At 38.6% G+C, this 23,534-nt stretch overlaps 1 protein-coding gene across 2 annotated transcripts in view; it reads left to right on the top strand.

Moving 5' to 3' along the window:
- LOC131675037 (ras GTPase-activating protein 1) overlaps window positions 1-23,534 on the top strand; it is a 1,462,590-nt gene that overhangs the window by 1,286,989 nt on the left and 152,067 nt on the right. For both annotated transcript variants that reach the window (XM_058953862.1, XM_058953861.1), the window contains exon 13: window positions 19,261-19,402. In XM_058953862.1, coding sequence (XP_058809845.1) covers window positions 19,261-19,402 — 142 coding nt within the window. The remainder of the gene's footprint in view (window positions 1-19,260; window positions 19,403-23,534) is intronic.

The raw sequence follows: 23,534 nt of genomic DNA, 5'->3' as shown, positions 1-23,534 counted from the left end.
TGCTTTTCTGTCAGCATATGATATATGCTGACGACACTCAGATTTATTATCATTGTTTTCCTTCTGAATTATTCTGGCCCTCACTAAAGTTCAACTCGATACGCAAGCGGTCGTGGACTGAGTTATTTCAAACGGTTTGCAACTGAATATCGCCAAGATGCGTGTCATTGTAGTCGGCAGTGAGCTTTACCTATCCTCTCTACATCTTTATTCTCTCCGTTAAAACTCCATCAATAACATCATCATTCCATTTTCCTCATCCGTCAAAAGCCTTGGACTTACGATATTCTCATACTTACACTGAAAAACTCACATCAACAATACACTCAAAAAGATCTACATATATCTAAATTCGTTTAAGTTTTACAGAAAATCTCTCGCGATTTCCACCAGATCCTACCTAATCGAAACCCTCATCTTCCCTCACTTCACTTACGCTTCTATTGCCTTTTACAACCTGGATAAAACAAGGCGGCTTGCTCTACAAGTTGCTGACAATGACTGTGTCCGTTTCACTACTGGTTGCATCCCTTTCATCCCATCCCCTGACATTGAAACCCACGTCACCTTTCATAGGCTACGTCTTGAATGGCTGTCCCTTGAATTTCATAGAAATATTTCATTAATCCTTCTTGCTTATAAAATAGTTTGTCTTTCACATCCTTCATATCTTACCATCCATTTCCAACCACCAATTTCTCTTCATATATGTTAAAACGTTCCTCCCGTAATCCACTTTCAGCTTTGTCATATCCGGCTCCACGTACAGCGACTTGAAACCACTCTTTTACAATTCTTTCCATGTTTCTGCTACTGTCAGGATTGTCCATCACTGATTTTGATATTTCCAGATATATAGAGCTCAAGTCATAGCTGTTCTTCCCCTTTATGGTCCTGGAACATCAGCTCTTCATCCAGAGGGTCACGTCCAAATCTTTAATAAACCTCTTATCCCTTCAAAAATTACCCTCAGTAAGGAAGGAAACTTCCTTTCAACGTCTCAGCCTTCACCGACAGTTCAAATTACCTGCAAACTCCTGGTTCCTACCTCTCTTATAATTTCCCTCCCTTCAACTTATAAAAGCTACAATATTAAATTTTCTTCCGTTTTCTGTCCAACTTTTATTTCTTCTTATCTCTCTTCTTTTCCTTACTTTCTTCTAATGTAGTTTCTACGTGACTCGCAGCATCTGTAGTTGCCGATCGCATTTATCGGCCTCCTTGAGGTATTTAACTGAAGCCCACCTATCCTTGTTTCTCACACGATTTTCTTCCCCTTTTTCTTTTGTTACACCTACGTTAATAATTTTGAATTCCGCGTGGAAAATAAGCCCGAACAACGTCGTGTCACAAATTATTTTAAGGAGGAAGGCTCGGAAGGCGTATTCGCTTCATCGCGGAAAATTAACGAGGGCTTACGTCGTCCGATAGTGTCAATAATCGCGATTTACCTAGTTACGAGAGAGACAGGTTGTACAAAGAAACTCACCCTTTTGAAAATTTATTTACATTTTATTACAACTCCTTGTTTTTACATGCGGCATTCGACGTGTGTGTCGGCCAAGTCCGGGCTAGTTCGTTCCGTGCGGATTAACGCACAGGAGACAGAACATCGCCTTACAACTTTCCCGCGAGTTTCCGCAAGTGCGATGCGAATTCACGCACGCAGCCACTCGTCCGCGATACGATGCTTAGAGAGAGAGAAATCGAGGCGCGCACCGAGAAACGAAAAAGGGTACCTGACCTTAGGAGGAAGCGCTGCTGTGGAAGTCCACGTCCGCTAGGCCAACTACGTAGTCCTCAAAAGGTGAATCTCTACGTAGGTGCAGCTGGTCTTCTTCTTCGATACTGTTCACTCGGTGGCAATTAACTGATCACGTACTTTTTCGTCGCGAGGCTTAACTAGCTCGAAATTCGTTGCTGGTCAAAGCCATACTAATGCCGCGATCTCGCGCTTTCTGCGACGTCTTACGCGCCCCTCCCTATAGGTACCCAATCGGTTGAGCGCCTCCGGCTACGCACACATGTGCGACTCATGCTGGCGACACTATTTTTCTCTCTCCTCCTCTGCCCTCCGCTCTCGCTCCATCCCTCCAACGCCAGGCATCTCCGCCGATCAGGAATCAAACCTGCATCAAAGCCACATCGTGCGTCGTTACTCGATTTTAATCAACCGAGACCGATGTGGCAGTGGCTCAGAGGGAGGCACGCGGAAGAGAGAGAGAGGCGAACAGGGCGAGGGAACTCAACGGTCGATTCGCCCGTCGCACTTTGTGCGACTTATTTTTTGTGTTCTGCGACCTGCATATCTCTAGTGTCTAGTCTGGTGATCGCACACTTTGTTATGTTATCACGATTGTGTTATTATGTAATTGCATTTCCATTAGTCCCCGTTTTACATTTGTTCAGTTTACTTTATTCAACTCTATTCTTACTAGTTAATTGTATTGAACTTTCTATTGTGTTTCTCTTATTATTATATTAGTTTGATATTGTTGTCCTACACTCTTTCATTTCTTATTGCTTTCTCTTATTGCGTTTTCATCTTATTGTGTATCTTGTTATATTGCCAATGTATTGCGTATGTTACTTTTTTTCCCATCGCTGTTACCTAGTTTTATTTATATTTAGGTTTTAACCAATGACCGAAGTTTATTTCACTTTATTTATTCATTTTAAAACTGGTATATGCACACGAAAATTGTTAATTGTTTAATTGTTAATGCTGATTTGTTATTCCCATTATTGTTATTTTATTATTATAATAGTGACCTTATTATACTTGAAGCCTACGGGGCTATACCTCATGACTAAATAAAAATTGTTTAATCTAATCTAATCTCTCTCTCTCTCTCTCTCTCTCCTTTTCCATCTTCCGCGCTATCTCAATCGCTCCATCCGTCTCCTCAGCCCGTACGCCGCATCTCGAATACAAAATTCATGCATAAGTGCACGTGCCACACACACTCTTAGCTTGACGCGGCACGCGGACATTGGCGACAGCCAAACGGACGAAATCGGCCTAGCCGAAATTCTCCATCATAATTTATTTGACCGCTGAAGCCGTAAAGGGTGCATCTTTGGCATTTGAGAACGTAGATGACGTCCATGACAGTGACAGTCTTTCTTTTGGCATGTTCAGTATAAGTCACAGTGTCACAAATGATATTTTCAAGAAACACTTTGAGGACACTGCGGGTCTCCTCGTATATCAAGTCGAAAATACGCTTAACTTCGCAATGATGTGCCAGACGGTGGATGGTAGGTTTGGCAATGCCTTCAATGTTCTCACGCAACACCTCACGATGGTGCTTAGCTCCTCGTTTTCCTAGACCTTTTCTTCCTTTACTATGATTAATCATGTTTGAATTTAACTAAAATTCACGGAGCCAATGCTAACAGTAGATAAATAAATCAGGTGCAATAATTTTATAGATTTTACGACGCAGAGATGTTATTATCACTAACGACGTCGTTTACAAACGCGCAAATGATCTTATGATGTGAAAACGGAATGCCTAAGCTGGAATACGCTGCAAAAATTCAAGGATGAGTTTAGGCTACAGTTTTGCCCTCGATGATCACGTATAAATGTTTATGACCCATTGCACCGCCACACATAAGGTGAGAGCGAGTTGTTAGGTCAATACCTCACGGCTTTTTTTATACATTGTGAGCAGATTAGAGTCGTAACTGTCGAAAGGAAGAAAATTTGAATTAATTAAATTAAATCTATATCCAATGCTATGTAAATATGTCAGGTCAAAGAAAATAGAAAGGTTGAAAGTTCTTTGAAAAATTCGAGTGTAGGCGCGATGTTAACGATCTTCATCACCCGCTACCAACGCCGCAAGAATCATTAATGTCAGAGGTCGTGTATCGAGGAAACTTGTCCAATGAAACTGCAAAAACGGTCAGTAAAAATGTGAGTTTCATGGAAGTTGCGTAGGTTGCAACCGCGAGCAAGAAGGATCAACATGAAAAGAAAAGCAAATCAGCTATGAAATTTGCAGATGAAAGTCAGAGCTAAAGCGGAGAAAGTTTTGCCCAGCGAGAGACCGCGAATACGTCTAAGGTGCTGCCAAAGGAAATAGTAGCCGTGTTATCACAGCTAATACGAACGCATGAGGGCGCGCCGGAAGAAGGTACAGGAACTACAAGGAATAACACAGCAATTCGCGCAACTTTCATTGTTGTATGCTATAAATGTGGGGGGGGGGGGCACCAGAAAGTCGAGTATTCGAGCTCAGATAATATAAGAGACCTAGTGCGTTACTGCAAGTGCCATCAGCTGAGTCATTTTGTAAATTAGTATATGCAGGGAAATCAATAATAGTACATCAAGAGTTCTTACCACAAGGCCGTACGGTCAATAAACCATGAAGCTATGCGCCATTTGTGAGAAGCAATACGAAAAAAATCTCCGGAATTGTGGGAAAACTATTCATGGATTCTGCAACACGATAATGCACTTGCTCACTCATTGTTGCTTGTGTCGAACTTTTTGGCCAAAAACAAAACCACAATGATGCCTCAGGCACCATATTCACTGGATATGGCGCCCTGCGACTTTTTCCTGTTTCAAAAACTCAAGAAACCCATTAAAGGACGGAGGTTTGAAACGATTGAGGAGATAAAGAAGAAAACGCTGGAAGAACTCAAAGCTATACCAGAAAGTGCTTACCAGAAGTGCTTCGAGAATTAGAAAAAACGTTGGCACAAGTGTATTATATTTGAGGGGGATTACTTTGAAGGGGACAACATAATTTATTAATAACAATAATAAATATTATTGATAAATAATCAACATTATTGATGAATAAATAAATATTTTTTTATAAAAATAATAATTCACCTTACTTATTGAACAAACCTCGTATGTTAAGTTTCGAACTTGCCTTATTTAGGCTGTGTCTGTCGTCTGGAATATTTCATCTTCAGCATTATTCTCATCCCATTCTATATGACTCATTTGCATTTTCCAAGAAGGACGAAATCGATTCAAATTTATGAAAGCACATGCTCTCATGCTTATTTGAACTAAAAATGAGGCTATCCATCGTGTTTGAATTTATAGTACAATGCTTCTGGGTAGAGTATTAGCTTGCGAAATATGATTTTGACTGGAAATATATTATTGTTTATTATTGGCAGCAGTCGTATCCAGTTTTGTTTGTGACTAACATTTCTCGCGGTATTTTTTGGGTTATTGAAGTATATCCATAATAGAAAAAGTTCGTTCCATTAATCGGAAATAAGTTTCAAAGTAGTTTGTGAGAATGTCGTGGACCATTTTACTAAAAAGGGGTGTTGGCTTGAGAGAGTAGAGAGGATTTCTTGAGCGAAATCTACAGAGGTATAATTTATTTTGATAAAATTTGCGCCCGATAATGCGTCGGTATCGATAGAAAAATCATGCGTTATAATAAAAATTTTATCTGACAATTTCCTGAACTGAGGTAAGTAGTATGCTCCATATATCCGAGCCAGGAACACCCTTGGTAAGCGGGATACCATTCATGTTGACTATTAAAATTCGGTATAGGGACTAAACCTTAAGCCATTATAGTGGCTACTTGATTTCTTTTATTTATTCGGTCATACATTTTTACGAGGGTCGTTTGAAAAGTCCGTGCAAAGTCAGAGAGATGGCGCTACTAGTGCGTATCAAGGCTATTTTCAATTAGTGGCATATCTTGGAAGAGCACACACCAAGTTTCAGCCAGATCGACCAATTACTTTGCGTTTTACATTCGTTTCAATCAAAGAAATCGAGTGGTTGTAAAAAAATGGATGAAAAAGAATTTCGTGTATTGATTAAATATTACTTTTTCAAAGGCAAAACGCCTCAGGAGATTAAACAGAAGCTTGATAAACATTATGGTGATTGTGCACCTTCGTTTAGAATGGTTTATAAGTGGTTTCAAAATTTTCGGAGTGGCCATATGAGCACAAAAGACGCTGAACGTTCTGGACTCACTGTTGAGGTTACCACTTCAGAAATCATTGATAAAATCCATGATATGGTGATAGCTGACAGAATAGTGAAGGTGCGTGAGATTGCTAGTACTGTAGGCATCTCGAGCGAACGGGTACATAATATTTTGCACCAACATTTGGACATGAAAAAGCTATCCGCTAGATGGGCGCCGCGATTGCTCATGATTGACCAAAAACGAGATCGTGTGAAGTGTTGCAAGAACGGTTTGCAGCTGTTGCAGCAAAATCCGCAAGACTTTAAGCGTCGTTTCATCACTTTAGATGAAACATGGATACATCACTACACTCCTGAGACCAAAGAACAGTCTAAACAATGGGTTACCAAGGGGGAATCTGCTCCAAAAAAGGCGAAGACAATTCCTTCAGCCGAGATGGTTATGGCGACTGTCTTTTGGGATTCGCAAGGAATAATCTTCATCGACTATCTGGATAAGGGTAAAACCATTACAGGCGAATATTATTCATCGTTATTGGATCGTTTAAAAACCGAGTTGCTAGAGAAACGTCCACGATTGGCCCACAAAAAAGTCCTCTTCCACCACGACAATGCACCAGCTCACGCCTCAGCAGTTGTGGCCGCAAAACTGATGGAGATAGGGTTCCAACTCGTTTCACATGGCTGGCGGGGAAAAGATTTTATTCAAACGAGGAGACGATTGCAGAAACGAATGCCTATTTTACAGACTTGGACAAATCCTATTATTTGGAAGGGATCAACAAACTAGAGCAGCGTTGGATGAAGTGTATACGCCTAAAAGGAGACTATGTTGAAAAATAAAAAAGATTTATTAAAAAAAATCAAGCAGTTTTTATTTTTGCACGGACTTTTCAAATGACCCTCGTATTTCATTAAACATTCCGAAAAGTTTTGGATTTTTAGAACATAAAAGACACTTTTTTGAATCAATCACGCTTATTTAATAATTTATAAATTATTTTTTTAAATTATTTTTATTTAATTATTTATAAATGTTATAAATATTTGTACTTTCAAATTGAAAAATATTGAATTATAATCCTTTCAGTCACGCAAATAAATATTTATGTTAGAAGAGCAAATGTCTAGTCCCCTTCTATTTTCCGATGCTGAATCCTAATCCGATATAAAAAATGTAATAAATTATTACACTTTAAATGTATACTGTGAGGGTAAACGTCATATTAGCGCTAATAGCCTAACCTAGTGGCTGCCCGCGGGGGCAGCACCTACCGGGAGACGAAAAACGTAATGAGGGAATTCGGCACGCGACGAGGCGGAACGCGCGCGATTGAAAATGAACCAGTGAGGGATTAGTCATCGTCACGCTTGGCCAAAGCTGCAGGACTATCTACCGATATGGAAAGCCGCATATCAGAATAACTACCGATCGCAAAGCCGTGCCGCATAACCTTCTGACCTTGTTCCGAGTGTTCCTGGGAGCGCGAAGGCAGATCAGCTACGAGGATCGAGGGGAGATAGTTGACGGAACTGAGTGTGTACGAGTGTGTGCGTGAGTGGTGAGTTTCGCCATCGAGGGCGAAACTGCGAGCGAGAGACACCGCAACCGACAATCGGACAGTGCACAAAGACACAACGTGCTGTACGAGATCCCCCTTCCCCTTTGCAATCCGTGCGAGAGCTGAAATAAAAAGGTAAGCTGGCCAGCTTAATTTCGCGACCGTGATATAATTGCTAAACAATAATCCCTCGACTCGATGAAAAGCATGCATGCAATATCTTGGCTAACAAAGAGCGGCGAGCGTTCCACACTGTATGTTGTTGTCGTGCGAGCGCGGTATGTAAACGTAAACACGCGGGCAAATTCTAGTGTAGCATTTAAGAAGTAATAAAGAGTTTTCGTCTGTGATATTAATCAGTACTTTTGACGTGTTTTCTTCGTATTAGTAGATTTGTTGATTGACTGACACCCATTCCCTCTTGCTCTCCGACTTTCGTATTTGATATAGGTAATTACGTGCGTTCTTCAATACGATTACGCGGATAAAAGTAATTAAACGGTACCACCCCGTTACAATACATTTAAAATATTTTATTTTAACTTCCATGAGAAAAAAAATTTGAATTTTTGTGACTGAAAGGATTGTAAGGGGGGTCAATAAGTTTTACAAAAAGAAGGAAAAAAAGTTTTGAGTATGTAATTTTTTTTTATTTTTCAACATAATCTCCTTGAAGATCGATACATTTTATTAAACGGCCTTCCAGGTTTTTTAAGCCATCAGCAAAATATGATTTCTGAAAACCCTCAAAATAGGCATTTGTTTCGGAGATGACTTCTTCATTCGACGTGAATCGTTATCGTCAGGCAAGCCATTTTTTGAGGTTAGGAAATAAGAAAAAGTCACTGGGAGCCAAATCAGGCGAATATGGTGGATGGTCAATTAATTCGAACTTTAAATCGTTAATTTTTGCCATCGAAACTGCATACGTGTGAACTCGAGCATTGTCTTGAAGAAAGAGGCATTTTTTTTGTTCAAGTGAGGACGTTTTTTTCTGATTTTTTCCTTCAGCTAACCTAATAATGACGCATAATATTATCCACTGATCGTCTGGCCCTTTTCCAAGTAGAGGATGTAAATGATTCCATACGCATCTCAGAAAACTGTGGCCTCTTGCCAGCTGACTTTACTGTCTTTACCTTCTTTGGGGCTGGTTCCCCTGCGGTAATCCATTGTTTGAACTGTTTATTGGCTTTAGGAGTGTAGTGGTGTACCCATATTTCATCTACAGTTACGAATCGATGCCAAAAGTCTTTCGAATTACGACGTATATATGCCAAAAGAGTTTCAGAGGTGATCATGCGGGTTCGTTTGTTTTCAACAGTGAGCAAACGCGGCACCCATCTTGCTGATATATTTTCCATCCTTAATTTTTCATGCAAAATTGAAATGATTGTACCCTTTGATACCCCTGTGGCCTCAACTAATTCTCGCAATTTTAATCTTCAATCACTCAACACCATATCGTGGATTTTGTTGACCATTTCGGACGTACTCACTTCTACGGGGCGTCCTGAACGAGGTCCATCTTTTGTTGTTATACGGCCGCGTTTAAATTCATTTACCCAGTTATAAACAGTCTTAAACACAGGGGCAGACTTGCCATGAACGGCGATCAACTCAACTGTGATTTCTTTTCGTGTAAGGCCTTTCAAATAAAAATGTTTTATCCATTTTTTAGACAAACTAAGAACAATGTTCGCCTCTAACTTAATTGTCAATACTTATTGAGGCGAACTAACTGCTCCGATATGTGGATAACATGAACCGATTCTTGATTATATAAATTGACTCGGGAACATCAGAGACAGCTCGAAACTCTGTTTTTTCCATTTTTCAAATAAACCAATAGCTTTTTGTTCAACCAACGCTCACAAAAAAACGACTTAATGAATTGAGCTGAAACTTTGTACGATATCTATTTAGTATTATTGCTTGCCAAAAACATCATAATTTAAGCGTAACGAGTGCCATCTCTTGGATTTTGTAAAGACTTATTGACCCCCCCCTTTAGGTTTCTGTGGTTTTTTAGCAGTTTTCTCTAGCCTTTTATCGAGTGTTTTGTGCTTTACCCTATTTAGCTGAAGTTATTTATTTGCTTTGATCATATGATTGCAGATTTCGTTTATCCTCATGCTAAATCGTTTTTCAAGGTGGCTTTTAAAACTGTATTAAAGGCCGTCTCTGAAACCTTCGACAGTTATGCTATAGAGCTTGACTGATAAGACCAACTTCATGTCACGATGAGTTTCGGCTTTTATAGCATCGATTATGCTGTCTCTGATGTTCCCGAGTCAATTTATATAATCTAGAATCGGTTCATGTTATCCACATATCGGAACAGTTAGTTCGCCTCAATAAGTATTAACAATTAAGTTAGAGGCGAACATTGTTTTTAGTTTGTCTAAAAAATGGTCGAAATTGTTTAAACACACTCTCCTAAGAGCCATATATGGTTTATCCTCCATTTATACAAGAGGAATTTAAATAGGTTGTAATGCATGTCACCCGGCAACAAGTTTCTGACTGAACTGCGGTAATTTCGTGCCATCCAACTTAGATACGTTAGTCATGGCTTCCTTTATAGTATGTATAGAGCACGAAACGCAATAGTTTCGGTAGCGCTTCTCTCTTCATTTTTAAAACAATCAGCTCGTTGTTGGATTTTAACTGATGAGTCACACTCATTATCGTTTGTCTGCTCATTTCGGTAGGTAATTATTTTTGGTGAACTTAGCTGAGAAATCTTTACATGGAGGATTGCGATTATTCCCTTAGATGGGCGATTTATCCAGCAGTTTCTATCACTGATGTTCATGTTACCATTACGAAAACCTTCCAGGTTATAAGTCCTGTTCAGTTTCATTTTGAAGAAGATAAAAAAAGAGAAAAAGAGGATCAACGATCAAATAATGTTCCGTTAAAGGGGCAGCTGTTGTCGAGACTCAAAGCATTCAAACTCACGCATCTAGTTTTAGATTAATACCTAAACTAGAGATTAGAGGGAATTCGTTTAACTTTTATCTTACAAGGTCTGTCCTAAAAGTATCCGACCTACGTTCATATCTTAACACGGAGGGACTCAGACAATCTCTGAAGGGCATGTGCGTCACCAGTAAATCCTAATTTTCTCGTCAGTAGCCCAAGACACCGAAGAAATAATTTAGTTCTCGCGTAATATGTATTTGTTTACAACGATTTTCTTGCATTTGTTGTAATTTGTTTATTGCTAAAAATAGAAGAAAGAACCAAACAGCCAATTTACATAAAATTTTGTTTTTATCTCGATAAAATTTGTACGGAGACTATTGAAATATTGCAAAAGGTCTTTAAAGATGAGTGTATGGATAAAACACAAATAAAAGACTAATATAGGTGGTTCAAAAGTGGCTGCACGTCTGTTGACAGTGATCCTTATTCTGATCTGTTTTTTCGATTATAAGGGCGTTATACACTACGAATATGCTTCTATACGCCAGACAATCAACAAAGAGTACTACGTTAAAGTCTTGAAAAGATTGCGTGATGCAATCATAATGTTCAAAATTTTTGAAATATTTTTATCGTTCAAAGAGAACAAGAGAGGGAGATAGAAAGAGAAGGAGAGAGAGATAAAAAATAATAAAAATTGATTTCTCCTTTAACCCATTAACGCCCAAACGGAGATTTAACAGACGGTTGGTTTTTCGTCTCTAAAAATATAAGACAACCTAAATATTATTAGAAAAAAACATTTTCTTGATTAAAAAGACCTGGTCTTTTTGAATCTAAGGTCAGATTTGAAAAATTTTCCTCTAGAAATTCAATGTGGCCGTTTGAAAACCGCTGAACTTAAAGCACCATCTATCTGGTTTTAACAACTTGTGTATTGTTTTATTCGAAAAAATAAGGTTTAGAAACTAGCAGTATTGCATCCTTGGAATTTTAGAATAGATGGGAAAGATGTAAAAATGTTAATACTAAATCTTTTCAAAATAGCGGATCCAATATGGCTGTCATTACAAACAATTTTTTTTCGCCAATTCTTAGCAAGCAAGTAATCATTTTATATGTTTTGAAGGGTACTGAGTCCAAATATCATTTTTATTTTATAACATGACGGATCGTCTAATATGGCTGTCATTACTAACAATTTTTTTTACTCATAATATTTTTTTATTTTTTTGCAAATTCATTCCAAACGAGTAATTATTTCATATGTTTTGGACGGTATTGTATCCGAATTTCATAAATGACTTTCATTTTGGAATATATTGGATCCACCATTTTGAAAATGTGTAGTATTAACATTTTCATATCTTTCCCATCGACTCTATATTCCAAGGATGCAATGTAGATAGTTTCCAAACCTTATTTTTTCGAATAAAACAATACGTAAATTGTATAACGAGTGAAATTGCTGATTCGTGATGTCTCTCTCTCCCTAGTAGCGATAAGTAAATGTAATATATTTCTCCAAAGCTATCCTATGTATTTATGAATTTATTATATTTATATTCATTTATTATATATATTTACATATGTAGCTACACTTCTGTTCTGATATAAGGTACGAGTAAGTAAGGTGAGAGAGAGATCCGAGTACACAGAGATACTTCCGTGCGCGACAGCAAGGCGTGGAGAGAGAGAGAGAGAAACATAGTCGCGCCTTAGCGAGTAACCGCGCACACTGATTGGCTCATTAAGACGGAATCGAGTAGTTGAGCCCACGGCGCGAGCAGTAGCTGTCTAGACATGCGGGTGAGCAGACAGAGTTCTTTGTTTCAACTGCCTTCTTTCCTTGGACCTTGACTGTGGCCTGCCGCCCTTTTTCTTCGCCCTTGGAATGTGTGTCCTTGTTCACGGAGGAATTACGACGTCGCTTGGCTCTGCGGACGATTTGAACACGTGGGCTGCAGCCGGTAGTGCGGAGCATCGTTGTGCTAGGCATGATTACAAAAAGAGACAGAGCTGCGTAGTGCACGTGGTGTCCTATTGTTCGCGCGTACGCTTTAACGTAAATTGTAGAAGTCGTCGGCGTACCTAGAGTTCCGGCACCTGTATTGTAAATACCAGCTTGATGGTTTGCTCTCTCTCTTTATTTGTTAACTCAGCGTGCTTTCTCCCTCCTTCCGACCGCCTGTATTAACATTTTCTTGATTAAAGATTCTTTTCTTTGTAAACGTTTTTAACTTAATCGTATCTCGCTGCTTTATTCGAACATCCTACCTTCTCGCGCCGACAACCGCTTTTGAATTTCCGACTTTCGCATTCCTTAGCCAACACTACGAATCTGCTCTGATCCGGCTGCCCTGTAACCGGCGTGACGAGCACCAGACCTGAGAGGACAACTACGTCCAGAAAGCTTCAGACTTTGTTTGTTCGATCATTTCCCATTTATTGTTTTTTTTATATATTCACGGGTTAAACCGGGCTAAATCCCCGTTATAATTATTAAAATTAAACAGACGGTGCTTTAAATTCAGCCATTCCAGTTATTTCACAGATCGTATAGGGATTAATGGATGTATCGGAAGAATAAAACTCACGCGTTATACGTTATAGCTTAAAAATTTACTCATTTACTTTTATTTCCGAAAATTAATTACAATAAATTACAAAATTAAATCTGAACAATATTTATATCAATCGGTAAAAGTTAACGTATCTTATGTTAAAAAGTGCACGTTGGACTCACTTTATTTGAGTGTAAAGTCCATAATATTTAGGCACGCGTGGAGTCGGAAACAAACGGAAAAAGAGTGAATATTATTCTTCCAGTTTCGATGGTAGTCGTACCTCTCTTTTAAAAGGCTTTTTCTTGTTAATTTATTATTTTATACATTTGACTTTTGTTAGATTAGTAACCATCTTATTGGAACAGTGACCTAGTGTTATCGACCAAACGTCTCCTAGATCTTCTATCTGACGACAGACCACCAGCGAGAGAGTGTGGAAGAGAGAGGGTCATTTAGCAGTCAGAGAAAGAGTGAGATAGAGAGATAGATAGATAGATAAGCTTTATTAAGCCGTGGGGTATAACCCCGTAGGCTATGAGTAGAATACAAAGCAGATACATTAAGTTAGAGCGCAGTAATAAGCGATAAAATTATACAAATAAATATTAATTTAAGATGAACATAGGTTAAGCATTATAATTAAAGAGTATGAATGTGAGATTATGATGCATACATAGCAATAAAATGATACAATATTCGCATGAGATGGAAAGAATAGAGATAAATTGATTAAGAATAGGTTAGGTGACAAGATAGATGAGATCACAGAGCGAGGCGTACAAGATGGAATGCGATGAGCTGAAGTGACTAGTTGTGAACAGGCAAATATAACACAGTACATTATGCTGAAGAGGCCAGAATAAGCACTAAATAAAATCACCGACCAAAGAGGGTAATGGAGCTAGCGAACAAGTTAACAAGCATGGTGGTCAAGCAAATTCAAAACTAAGGATTAACTTGTAAAGCCTGGAGAGATGAAGAAGTGACAGTGAAGGTAGATTGTAGATCAGGGTGGAAGTGCGGGTGGGTGTTACAACGAGGAATTGAATGGGGGAAAATTGCAGACCAGGTAGCGACCAGGTGATAGGAGGTACTCTGATGAGGAAGTGAAGGTGGAGACGTTGAAGGGAAGAGGGATAGAAGGGAGTTTCAGGAGCAAGGAAAGATTTGTGAGGTGCTCGGCGTCCACCCTATGGCGAAAAAAGAGCTGTTCGATCACCATAAAGTAGCCATAGAGTCAGCGCCTGAGCTCTACATAGCGAGAAATGTCAAACTCAGTGATGGCCAGCTGGTTGAGGAGATACATGCCATAGGCCGCCGCCGAGAACCTACAAGCCTTAGTTTGGAGCGGGATAGGAGAAGGCCATCGGGGGATTGCGGGAGGAATGCTTAAGATTAGAAGGATGTGGGGTTTTGATATATGTCGTAAGGTAGCACGGGTATTGACAGCATATGGTTTTATATGTACAAAGGATGAGAGAAATGTTGCGCTGACTCTCAAGAGATAGCCAGCCTAGACGCAATCTATGGAAGGAGACACGGGACTCAATGCTTGGTGTGGGGATGAAAGGTATAAAGCCTGTGATGAATCGGACACAAGCATTGAAAGCTGTTTGAAGGGCCAGGGTTCTGGACTTATTAATTTGCATGAAGGCTATGGAGGCATAAGAAAAGTGGGGAAAGATCAATGTTTGTACCAGGTATTTCCTTGTTTCAATGGTGAGTGACTTTCTATAAAATTTAAGGGAATTTAGACCAAGGTGAACTCTCTTAACAATGTCGGAGATGTGGGGTTTCCATTGAAGAGTCGAGGTGATAGTAAGTCCAAGGCTTTTGACAGATGATGAGAATGGTATCTCAACACCATCAACCTTGAGCCTGGACAATAAGTTTAGGTCAATAGCGAGGACGTGAAGTTCGCTACCAACGATCATGACCTTTGTTTTGGCGACGTTGAGTTGGAGACCGTTCGCTCGCGTCCAATCCGCCACCGCCTGTGCATCCAATTGGACCTTCTCAAGCCCCTCAACAATCTGGGAAGGGACGCAGTGATGGTAAATCTGGGTATCATCAGCATAAATTAGGTGCTTGCAGAAAAAAAAAGCACTCGTGGGAGGTCGTTAATGAAGATGGCAAACAGTAGCGGACCAAGAACGCTTCCCTGCGGGACACCCGTCCGGGCACGCTCCCACCGCGAAACAGTGTTCCCATGATCAATGACAGTTTGCACCCTGTCGACAAGGTAGCTGAAGAACCATCGTAGGACGGAGTCACCAATGTGACAAGCTCTGATCTTATCAATAAGCAAGTCATGAGGAATTCCATCGAAAGCCTTTGAAAAATCAAAAAGGACAAGGATGGTAATTTGCCTCCTATCAATGGCAAACCTCATGTCGTCAAGGACGCCCACTAAAGCGGTCTCAGTAGAGTGTCCCCTACGGAAGCCAGCCTGCCTGGGATCCAGAAGGTCATTAGCTAAGTGGTCAGAGAATTGTCGGTGCAATATTCGTTTAAGGATTTTTGACGGTTCAGACAACTGCGCGATGGGCCAAGTATCAGAAGGAGACTGGGGTGATCTGACCTTAGAAAGAGGACGAGTAAGGGTGCGCTTCCACGTGGTTGGGAAAGTAGATGTTTCAATTGACTTGTTATATATTTCGGTAAGGTTACAGGCTACGGTGTCAAGTCCAAGAAGAAGCATCCCTCCCGTAAGTCCATCACAACCCCTGCCCCTAGAACGCAACGCCCTGATCTCGCTCTCAACATCAGATTGTTTAATTTTTGAAAAGACAAAAGGAGGAAAAGTAAAGGTGATATGCAAGGGGGAACTGCAGATATTGTTAAATGTAGTAAGGTTTAGGGCTGGAGATCTGTTGACAACTAAGGCAAAGTGTTTATTGAGTTCGTCAGCTGAGAAAAAGAGCAGTAGTGAAGGCAAAAGCCGATTGGTTAAGCCGATATCATGGATAGTCCTCCACTTGGATTTTGAGCTATTGGCATGTTCAATGTTATTACGGATGTGGGTATTTTTCTCAGTATCAAGCTCGTTTGAAATGGTAGTTCTTAGGGAACGATAATGTTGAAGGGCCAAGGATGAGTCGGAGGCTCGAAAGCGTTTGTAGGATGCGTCACGGATCCGCATTTGGACACGCAGCTTATCAGTCACCCACGGCTTCTTTTTGGCGGAGATGGTAACCAGACGAGAAGGAACAAGCTCGTCAAAAGCTCCACAAACCGCCAGGGTGAAAGTTTGCTCAAGTTGATCGACTAAGGGAGTGTCTCGACGAAGAAAATCACCCCGGTAATCCGGGGAGACCGAAAACTTGCTGGTGATGAGAGAGTTCAGGACCGATTTATCAACACGATGGAGAGAGCGGGAGGCAAAGGTTTTAGGTTGTTCTTGCGGCGAGGAAAAGAGTATGGAAAGCTCAATTAGGTCGTGATGAGGTACAAATCGGGAGAGAGATTTGGTGAAACTAAGAATATGAGTTGAGGGATTTGTTATGAAAAGATCCAACGCTGTATGTGTGGCGACTCCACTCTCAGTAATAGGATGGTGTGTAGGCTCGGTGGAAACAACCCTAAGTGCGTGTGAATCGATCTGATCACGCAATGCCAGGACGTGAGGAAGATGTGATGTAAGGTCGGAGTTGAAATCGCCAGTGATAATGACATCATTGAAGAGAGGAAGAAAGGAAGAGATGGTGTTATAGAAAAATGATGGGATTTTGGCGGATGGACGGCGGTAAACAACTGCAAATAATAGTTTCAGGTGGCTTTTATTTTGGATTTCGGCTATCATGAATTCAGGTGAGTTGTTAAACGTGGGATCAGAGGTAGCGAGTAATTTTACTGTCAAACTATTGCGACAATAGAAGCCAACTCCACCACCCTCCTTGCCCTCGCGATCCAGTCGGAAAAAATTATAATCGGCTAGAGCGAGGTGGTCATCAGAGATGACATTACAAAGTTTGGTTTCAGAAATGGCAATAATGTCATATGAACTTGTATGTGCCTGTGCTTCAAGGAGAGAGCAGTACCACGGTACGTTCAGGCCGTTAATGTTGATGTACGCAACGGTGAGGGAAGATCAAGAGGGGATGCAGGCGATAGCAGAGTTATTCTCAGGGACCGTTGAATATCATGAGGTTTGAGCTGAGTTAAGAGTTGGCGACTGTGAAGAGGAGGCAGATAAAGTGAAGCTTGGTGTATCTGCAAGTGGTCGGATATGAAGATCAGAGCGAGGAAGTCGGAGATCGCGATGGGCACCGCCAAGAGGAGCGAAAGGCGCGGCCTTGGGTGAAGGGGGTCTGGAGCTCCCTCCGAGCCTGCGACAGGTTGGCGAGATGCCAGCCTCGGCAGACCACGCAGGTCAGCCTCAGAGATGATGGGAATGAGCTCCGATTGCGGCATGGCGCGGCAGAAGATCCACAAGTTTTGCACCACAGGCCACGCATATCCGAGGTTATCACTCACTCTTCTGGCCTTGGATACAAGCTCAAAGACAGGCTTGGGGTAGATTGGGCGCAGTAGGACTCGTAAACCACCTCCACAGCCAAAGATCGTCTGCGCAGTATGCCCCTTCAATCTGGACGAAAACTTGATAATTCTGTCACGAGAGTTGTGGGCGCAGTAGAGCGAGAAGCAGCAGTGGGATTCCACTCCCTTGTCGCAATAATCGCAGGTAGGTTGTGCTCTCCACCAAAGCCTAGCGCAATGAGGACAGAGGTAGCGGCCCGGAAGAGGGAACCTTGAAATTCAGCAGGTAACCCATGGACCAGGATTTCAGGCTCGTCGACTATTGCAAAGTGGACGTCACGCTCGCGAAACTCATCCTGCGTTTTAGTCCAGAGTCCGCACAGTTTCTCTAAGCGCTCAGAATTGAGTTGCGCTTCCTTCGCATGCCACTCCGCGTTAAGCTGCGACTCCCTGCGAAACCACTAAGGTGCCTCAGACATTGCCGAGTAATCGATGTTCCGACCTGTAGTCGGAGGTAGCTCAGATCTATAAGCTTTGGTGATCGGCAGCAGTGATGGCTGAGTTGGTGAGGCAAGACGTTTCTTGGCGTGTGCAAGAATAGAGGGGGAGTGTCCTGTAGGTGTAGCGAAGATATCCAAGGCAGTATTGGCTAGAGTTGTATCGTCGTTTGGTGAGCGGTTGAGGCAGCAGTTAAATTCTGCAGAGTTGTGATTGGCTGGTCTTGAGTTGGGTGAAATGCAAAGGTTATGGTACAGGGAATTACAGGAGTTGCAGAGGAGGAGTTGAACAGGTCGTCACACGATCAATCCGCACTTGGCACACACGCGACTTGACATAAATAGGCGAGATAAGTTTAGAAAGAGTAGAAGTGCCTATAATAATTTGAATGTTCGCGCGCAATTTCAAGTAGCGCGGATGCGCACGCAACTAACCAGCTATGACAAACTCGGTAAAGTGAGCTCTACCGAGAAAAAGCGATTTATTATAGAGGGTGTGGCGGGAAAATCAAAATGCGCGCGAAGATGATGCTCGCAGTAATGAGGAAAGCGAAATAGAGATTAAGGGGAATATTTGGCGCGGAAAATTCCCAAGATGACGTAACCCGACTTAAATGTACGTTACAACTTAAGATTAAAATGAATGATTATGAAAATGATCAAACTTAAGCGCATTTGTTTAAGTAAATTAGAATATTTTAGTTGAGCTAGAAAAGTATCACTTTCAATTTAACATCATACCTTCCTGTTCTGATCACTTTTTAAATGATAGCTGAAATTTTTGTTGCGATACTTAGTGTTTATCTTTCGCAAATGTGGAAGAATCAGACACATGTTATATAGTTGATTTTTGACGTGCGAATTTGTATTTTGCTATAGATCGCATATGTATAAGTTTATTTACAGACGAGATCGACTTTCAGTCGCAGGCGTTTGTGAAAATCGACCTGTAGATGCTGACGTAGTTCTCGGTTTGAGTTCGTTTGACCTAATGTGAAAGTTTATTTTGAAATCTCATGTGGTAGACGATTCTGCTCTTCAAAAAGGCAGATGCTTTTGTTGCCTTTACCTAAGTTCGTAATGTAAGCGCGTCCGGGTCTCGAATCGTAGTGTAGGGCTATGTCTGGAATGTAAGAATTAATAAATAGGATAAGTTTTTAAATGATAAAATGCCTTAACAACTTGAAAAATAGTTGTAATTTAACTCTTATGGCCAATTTTTATGATTTTGTTATTTTTAAATCACTTTCAAGACAAATTTTATGAATTTAACTTATATTTTCTTATAGATCACTCGTGATGGTTGCTAAATGTTTACAAAATTTAGCAAATCTAGTAGAATTTGGAGGAAAAGAACCATACATGGAAGTCGTCAATCCTTTTATTTTAAAAAATAAAGAACGAATGGTTGTATTCTTGGATCAATTGTCGGTAAGTTTTTTAGCCTTATTCTGTTTCGATAATTAAGAAAATTTTACAAATGAATTTCAGTACATAAAACAATATTTTAGGCAGACTTATAAAAAAGAATGTACTTAGATAAAAGTTCATACATCGTAGAATCTTTTTCTACCTTGATTAATTTATTGACTATTTATTTCAATTGTATTATTCTATAATGAAAGTTATAATGAAATATTATTTTTTAATTTTAATTCTGCAATGAGACTACTTGTTAAATTCTTTTTTCGCGGGCTCGCTTGATTAACGCGACAAAAGTTCAGAAGACAAGTTACAGATTACAGCAATCATTCGGCAGTACGAGCGTCAGATGAGTGAGAGGCACGTTAAAATCATGGATAAGAGTAAAAGATGCTATTGAAATCCTGACCAGCACCTCAGTAACACACTGAAAATTTTTATCTATGATTATAAAAAAAAACTAAAAGGAAAGTAAGAGTAGTAACTATACCGAAAGGATAATTAATGTATTTCGGAGAAGCTTGTGAAGTTTGAGATCGCTAGAGTAATCGGTGTAAATCATTCGAGTAGTTGTCTGCAGCAACGTACCTTAGTCTCTGATTTTTTAAGTGTACGCAATTCCTTAGAACACGAGCTTCAGCCTTCATTTGCATTGATTTACTATTTTTTCTCTCTCTCTCTCTCTCTATCTCTTACGCATGACATACATGTATTGGCGAGCGTGTGACGAATCTCTGAGCTATAACATATCGCATATTAGAGCTATAACATATAACATATTATATGACTACTAATAAATAAATCAAACTTCTTTTTGATAAATACATTTCATTAAATCCGAAGTTGACTTTTTTAAATGATCAAATTTGTAATAATGGAAAGAAGGGACATAGTGAGAGCTGGAAATTCATTTAATTTTACACGTTCAGGCAGTGTTTCTCTAAGTCTTCCATTACAATATCAGCTATTACGGGAGAGATGGGGAGCCCATCCGGCTTCCAAATATTTGTTTATAATAAATTTTGTTCAACACAAAATATGTCTTATTAAATAAAAGTTTTATACCTCTCCGAATCTCTTCCATTGAAATCTCATAATTTTTAATTTGTTCATAACGTTTTGTCCAATCCCTCCAAGACTAAATTACAAGATATGTTCGTGAATAAGGAACTTACATCTAATGATATTAAAACGTGATCATTTGGAATGAAAATATCTTTTAATTTCTGTTTTAACTGTCCACTGTTTAAAATGTGAGAGTTAGGTTTATTTATAACGGTTTTAAGAGCATTATATAAGCATTTTGCTAATTTGTGAGTAGGGCTATGAAGTGATGAAATTATTGGTCGTAGTGGCACATTTTCTTTATGTATTTTTGGTAATCCATAGCATTTTGCTATAGATGTGTCGGTTTGAGTCAAATCATTATTATGCCAATATTTATTCAGAAAACCATTATCATTCCAATCTTTTAAAATTATTTTTACGTATCCTTGTAATTTTTTCAGAGGGTTTGATTTAACTTTGATATAAGGGATATTATTATCTAATAAAGTATTCATTTTTTCGAAATATTCTTTTTTCGACATGACTACTGTGACATTACCTTTATCTGCGTTTGTAAACATAATATCTGGATACATTTGCACAAAATTTTTGTTGATTTTATTTTTTTGTTGAATTCATTTTGTTCAATACTTGATTTCTTACTGTATTGTAACGTGACTGGCTACGAGCTATTTGTTTTAGCTTATAATAATTTTACTACGATAGAAATTAGGTACACACATATACATATAATTATATGCCATTAAAATTACACTTGCAACTTTATTGTTAAAAATTTGTTGTTTTTCTGTTAATAATGCTTGAAGAGATCAGCAAATATGCTGACGAAACGTTGCTGAATATAATTAAAATTAAGTGAATTTCCAGCTCTCACTATTTCTCTTCTTTCCATTATTACAAATTTTATCATTAAAGAAAACTATAAGGGAATCAAGACAGTATGTTACGTACGAAGTTAACTTTGTCTGCTACTCGTCTGATATATAGTGGCGTGTATAAGTTTCTGGCGAAAAATAAAATCATTTAAAATTAAAAATTTTCAACTCTGTCTAAAATGATCGTAGAAGAACCTGCACAGGCTCATTTTGAAGAGTAAATCAATACCATTCATATTCCGCCTGTATTTTTTATTAAATTAAAAATTGTGTTTATGAAGTAAAAAAAACAAATTACTTAAAAAAAAAATTTTTTTTAACATTAGATTGGTTATAACTTTTGAACGGATCAGCAGATTTTAAAAATCAAAAGTGTAAAAATTGTATATTTCTGTTACCATTAAAATCAGCGCAATAGGATTCATTTTCATTAAGCCGATAAAAAGTTATAACATTTTTTGTAAAATAATTCCCTTTTTTCAGTCTTTGATTATCTCAAAAACTATACACTGTAGAAAGAAACTCCAAAAAGAAAAAAATTTTGTTTTTTAATGCAGAATAATTATTCACTATCAAAATTACATTTTAACAAATTGTAACAAAATAAATTTTTCCGTTTTTTCACCGTGGGTAAAATATGACTATGGAATGATTACAAATAAATAATATTATTTAAGTTCTATCAATTACAAATTATCAATATTCTTTTTATACACATATTTTTATAACATAGAATTACAATAATTATATTATCGCAATATATCAAACTCGTGCATTTCACAGATGTATTTAAAAAATTACGTTGACTACTGTTAAATGCACGAGTTTGATATATTGTGATAAATATTATTGTAATTCTATGTTATGAAAATATGTGTATAAAACGAATATAATAAATTGTAATTGATAGAACTTGAATAATATTAATTATTTGTAATCATTCCCTAGTCATATTCCATAGTCATATTTTACCCACGGTGAAAATCGGAAAAATTTTTTTGTTACAAAATGCAATTTTGATAGTGAATAATTATTCTGCATTAAAAAAGAACTCTCTTTGTCTTTGGAGCTTCTTTCTACAGTGCATAATTTTCGAGATAATCAAAGATAAAAAGATGAAAAAAAAAAGAATGGTTTTACAAAAAACGTTGTAACTTTTTATTGGCTCAATGAAAATGGATCCTATTGCGCTCATTTTAAAGATAACAGAAATATACAACTTTTAAACTTTCGATTTCTAAAATCTTATGAGCTGTTCAAAAGGTAAAACCGATTTAATGTAAAAAGAAAATTTAAAAAAAGTAATTTATTTTTTTTAACTTAATAAACACAATTTTCAATTTAATAGACAAATACCCGCAGGATATGAAGAGCTTTACTCTTCAAAATGAGTCTGCACGTATTCTTGTACGACCATTTTAGACGGAGCTGCAAAACTTTAAATTTTAAATGATTTTTCTTTCGTCAGAAACTTATGCACGCCACTGAATGCTTACACCGAGTTCATGTTTTCGCGTTTGTTTTCAAGTGGTATATCTGCTTGAGGCTAGTCGATAAAAATAAAAATGTGCAGCATAACGAGGCAACGGTGAGCCTTACACCGGTGGATAATAAATTTTTGTTTAACAGCTCAGTGATCGAAATAACAAATAAAATCACTACTATCAAAATCTTTTAGTGGGTTTCAAGTTCGCACGTGTTTACGTTGAAAGAGAGAGAGAGAGAGAGAGAGAGAGAGAGAGATATGTGATCGCCGGTTAGTGAATGTGTGTGCGAGTATAACACAAAGTATGAGTGAGGTGAAACTTATCGAATAGTGTTGATCTTGACGAACTTTGTACATTGTAAATGTTGGGAATTCTCTTGTAAAACCGAGAGTAAGCGATATTATCAAGGCAGTCCGTTGAGACGAACTGCGATGTGTTATTGTGACAAAATGCACGTGTGAACATTTGTAATCCTATTGCGAAAAATAACGTCATAAATAATATTATTGAACTTCGAGCATATACTACTGGAAGTATCGCTCAAGCGGCCGAGCGCGTTACCACCCGAAAAATGAGATAAAAAATATGAAGTTACATGCTATCTTTCTCTAGTCGCACATGATTGGCTCCTTTTTATAAATATAAAATACGTTATTTATTATGTTTTGAAAAATGATTATTATTAAAAATTATTAAAAAACTTATTTTGGT

The sequence above is a fragment of the Phymastichus coffea genome, unplaced genomic scaffold, assembly GCF_024137745.1.
Source record: "Phymastichus coffea isolate CEN01 unplaced genomic scaffold, Cenicafe_Pcof_1.1 PCOF00015, whole genome shotgun sequence".
NCBI classification, from domain to species: domain Eukaryota; kingdom Metazoa; phylum Arthropoda; class Insecta; order Hymenoptera; family Eulophidae; genus Phymastichus; species Phymastichus coffea.
The sequence above is the reverse complement of the archived record's forward strand: the minus strand, read 5'-3'. Positions and strand labels throughout refer to the sequence as shown.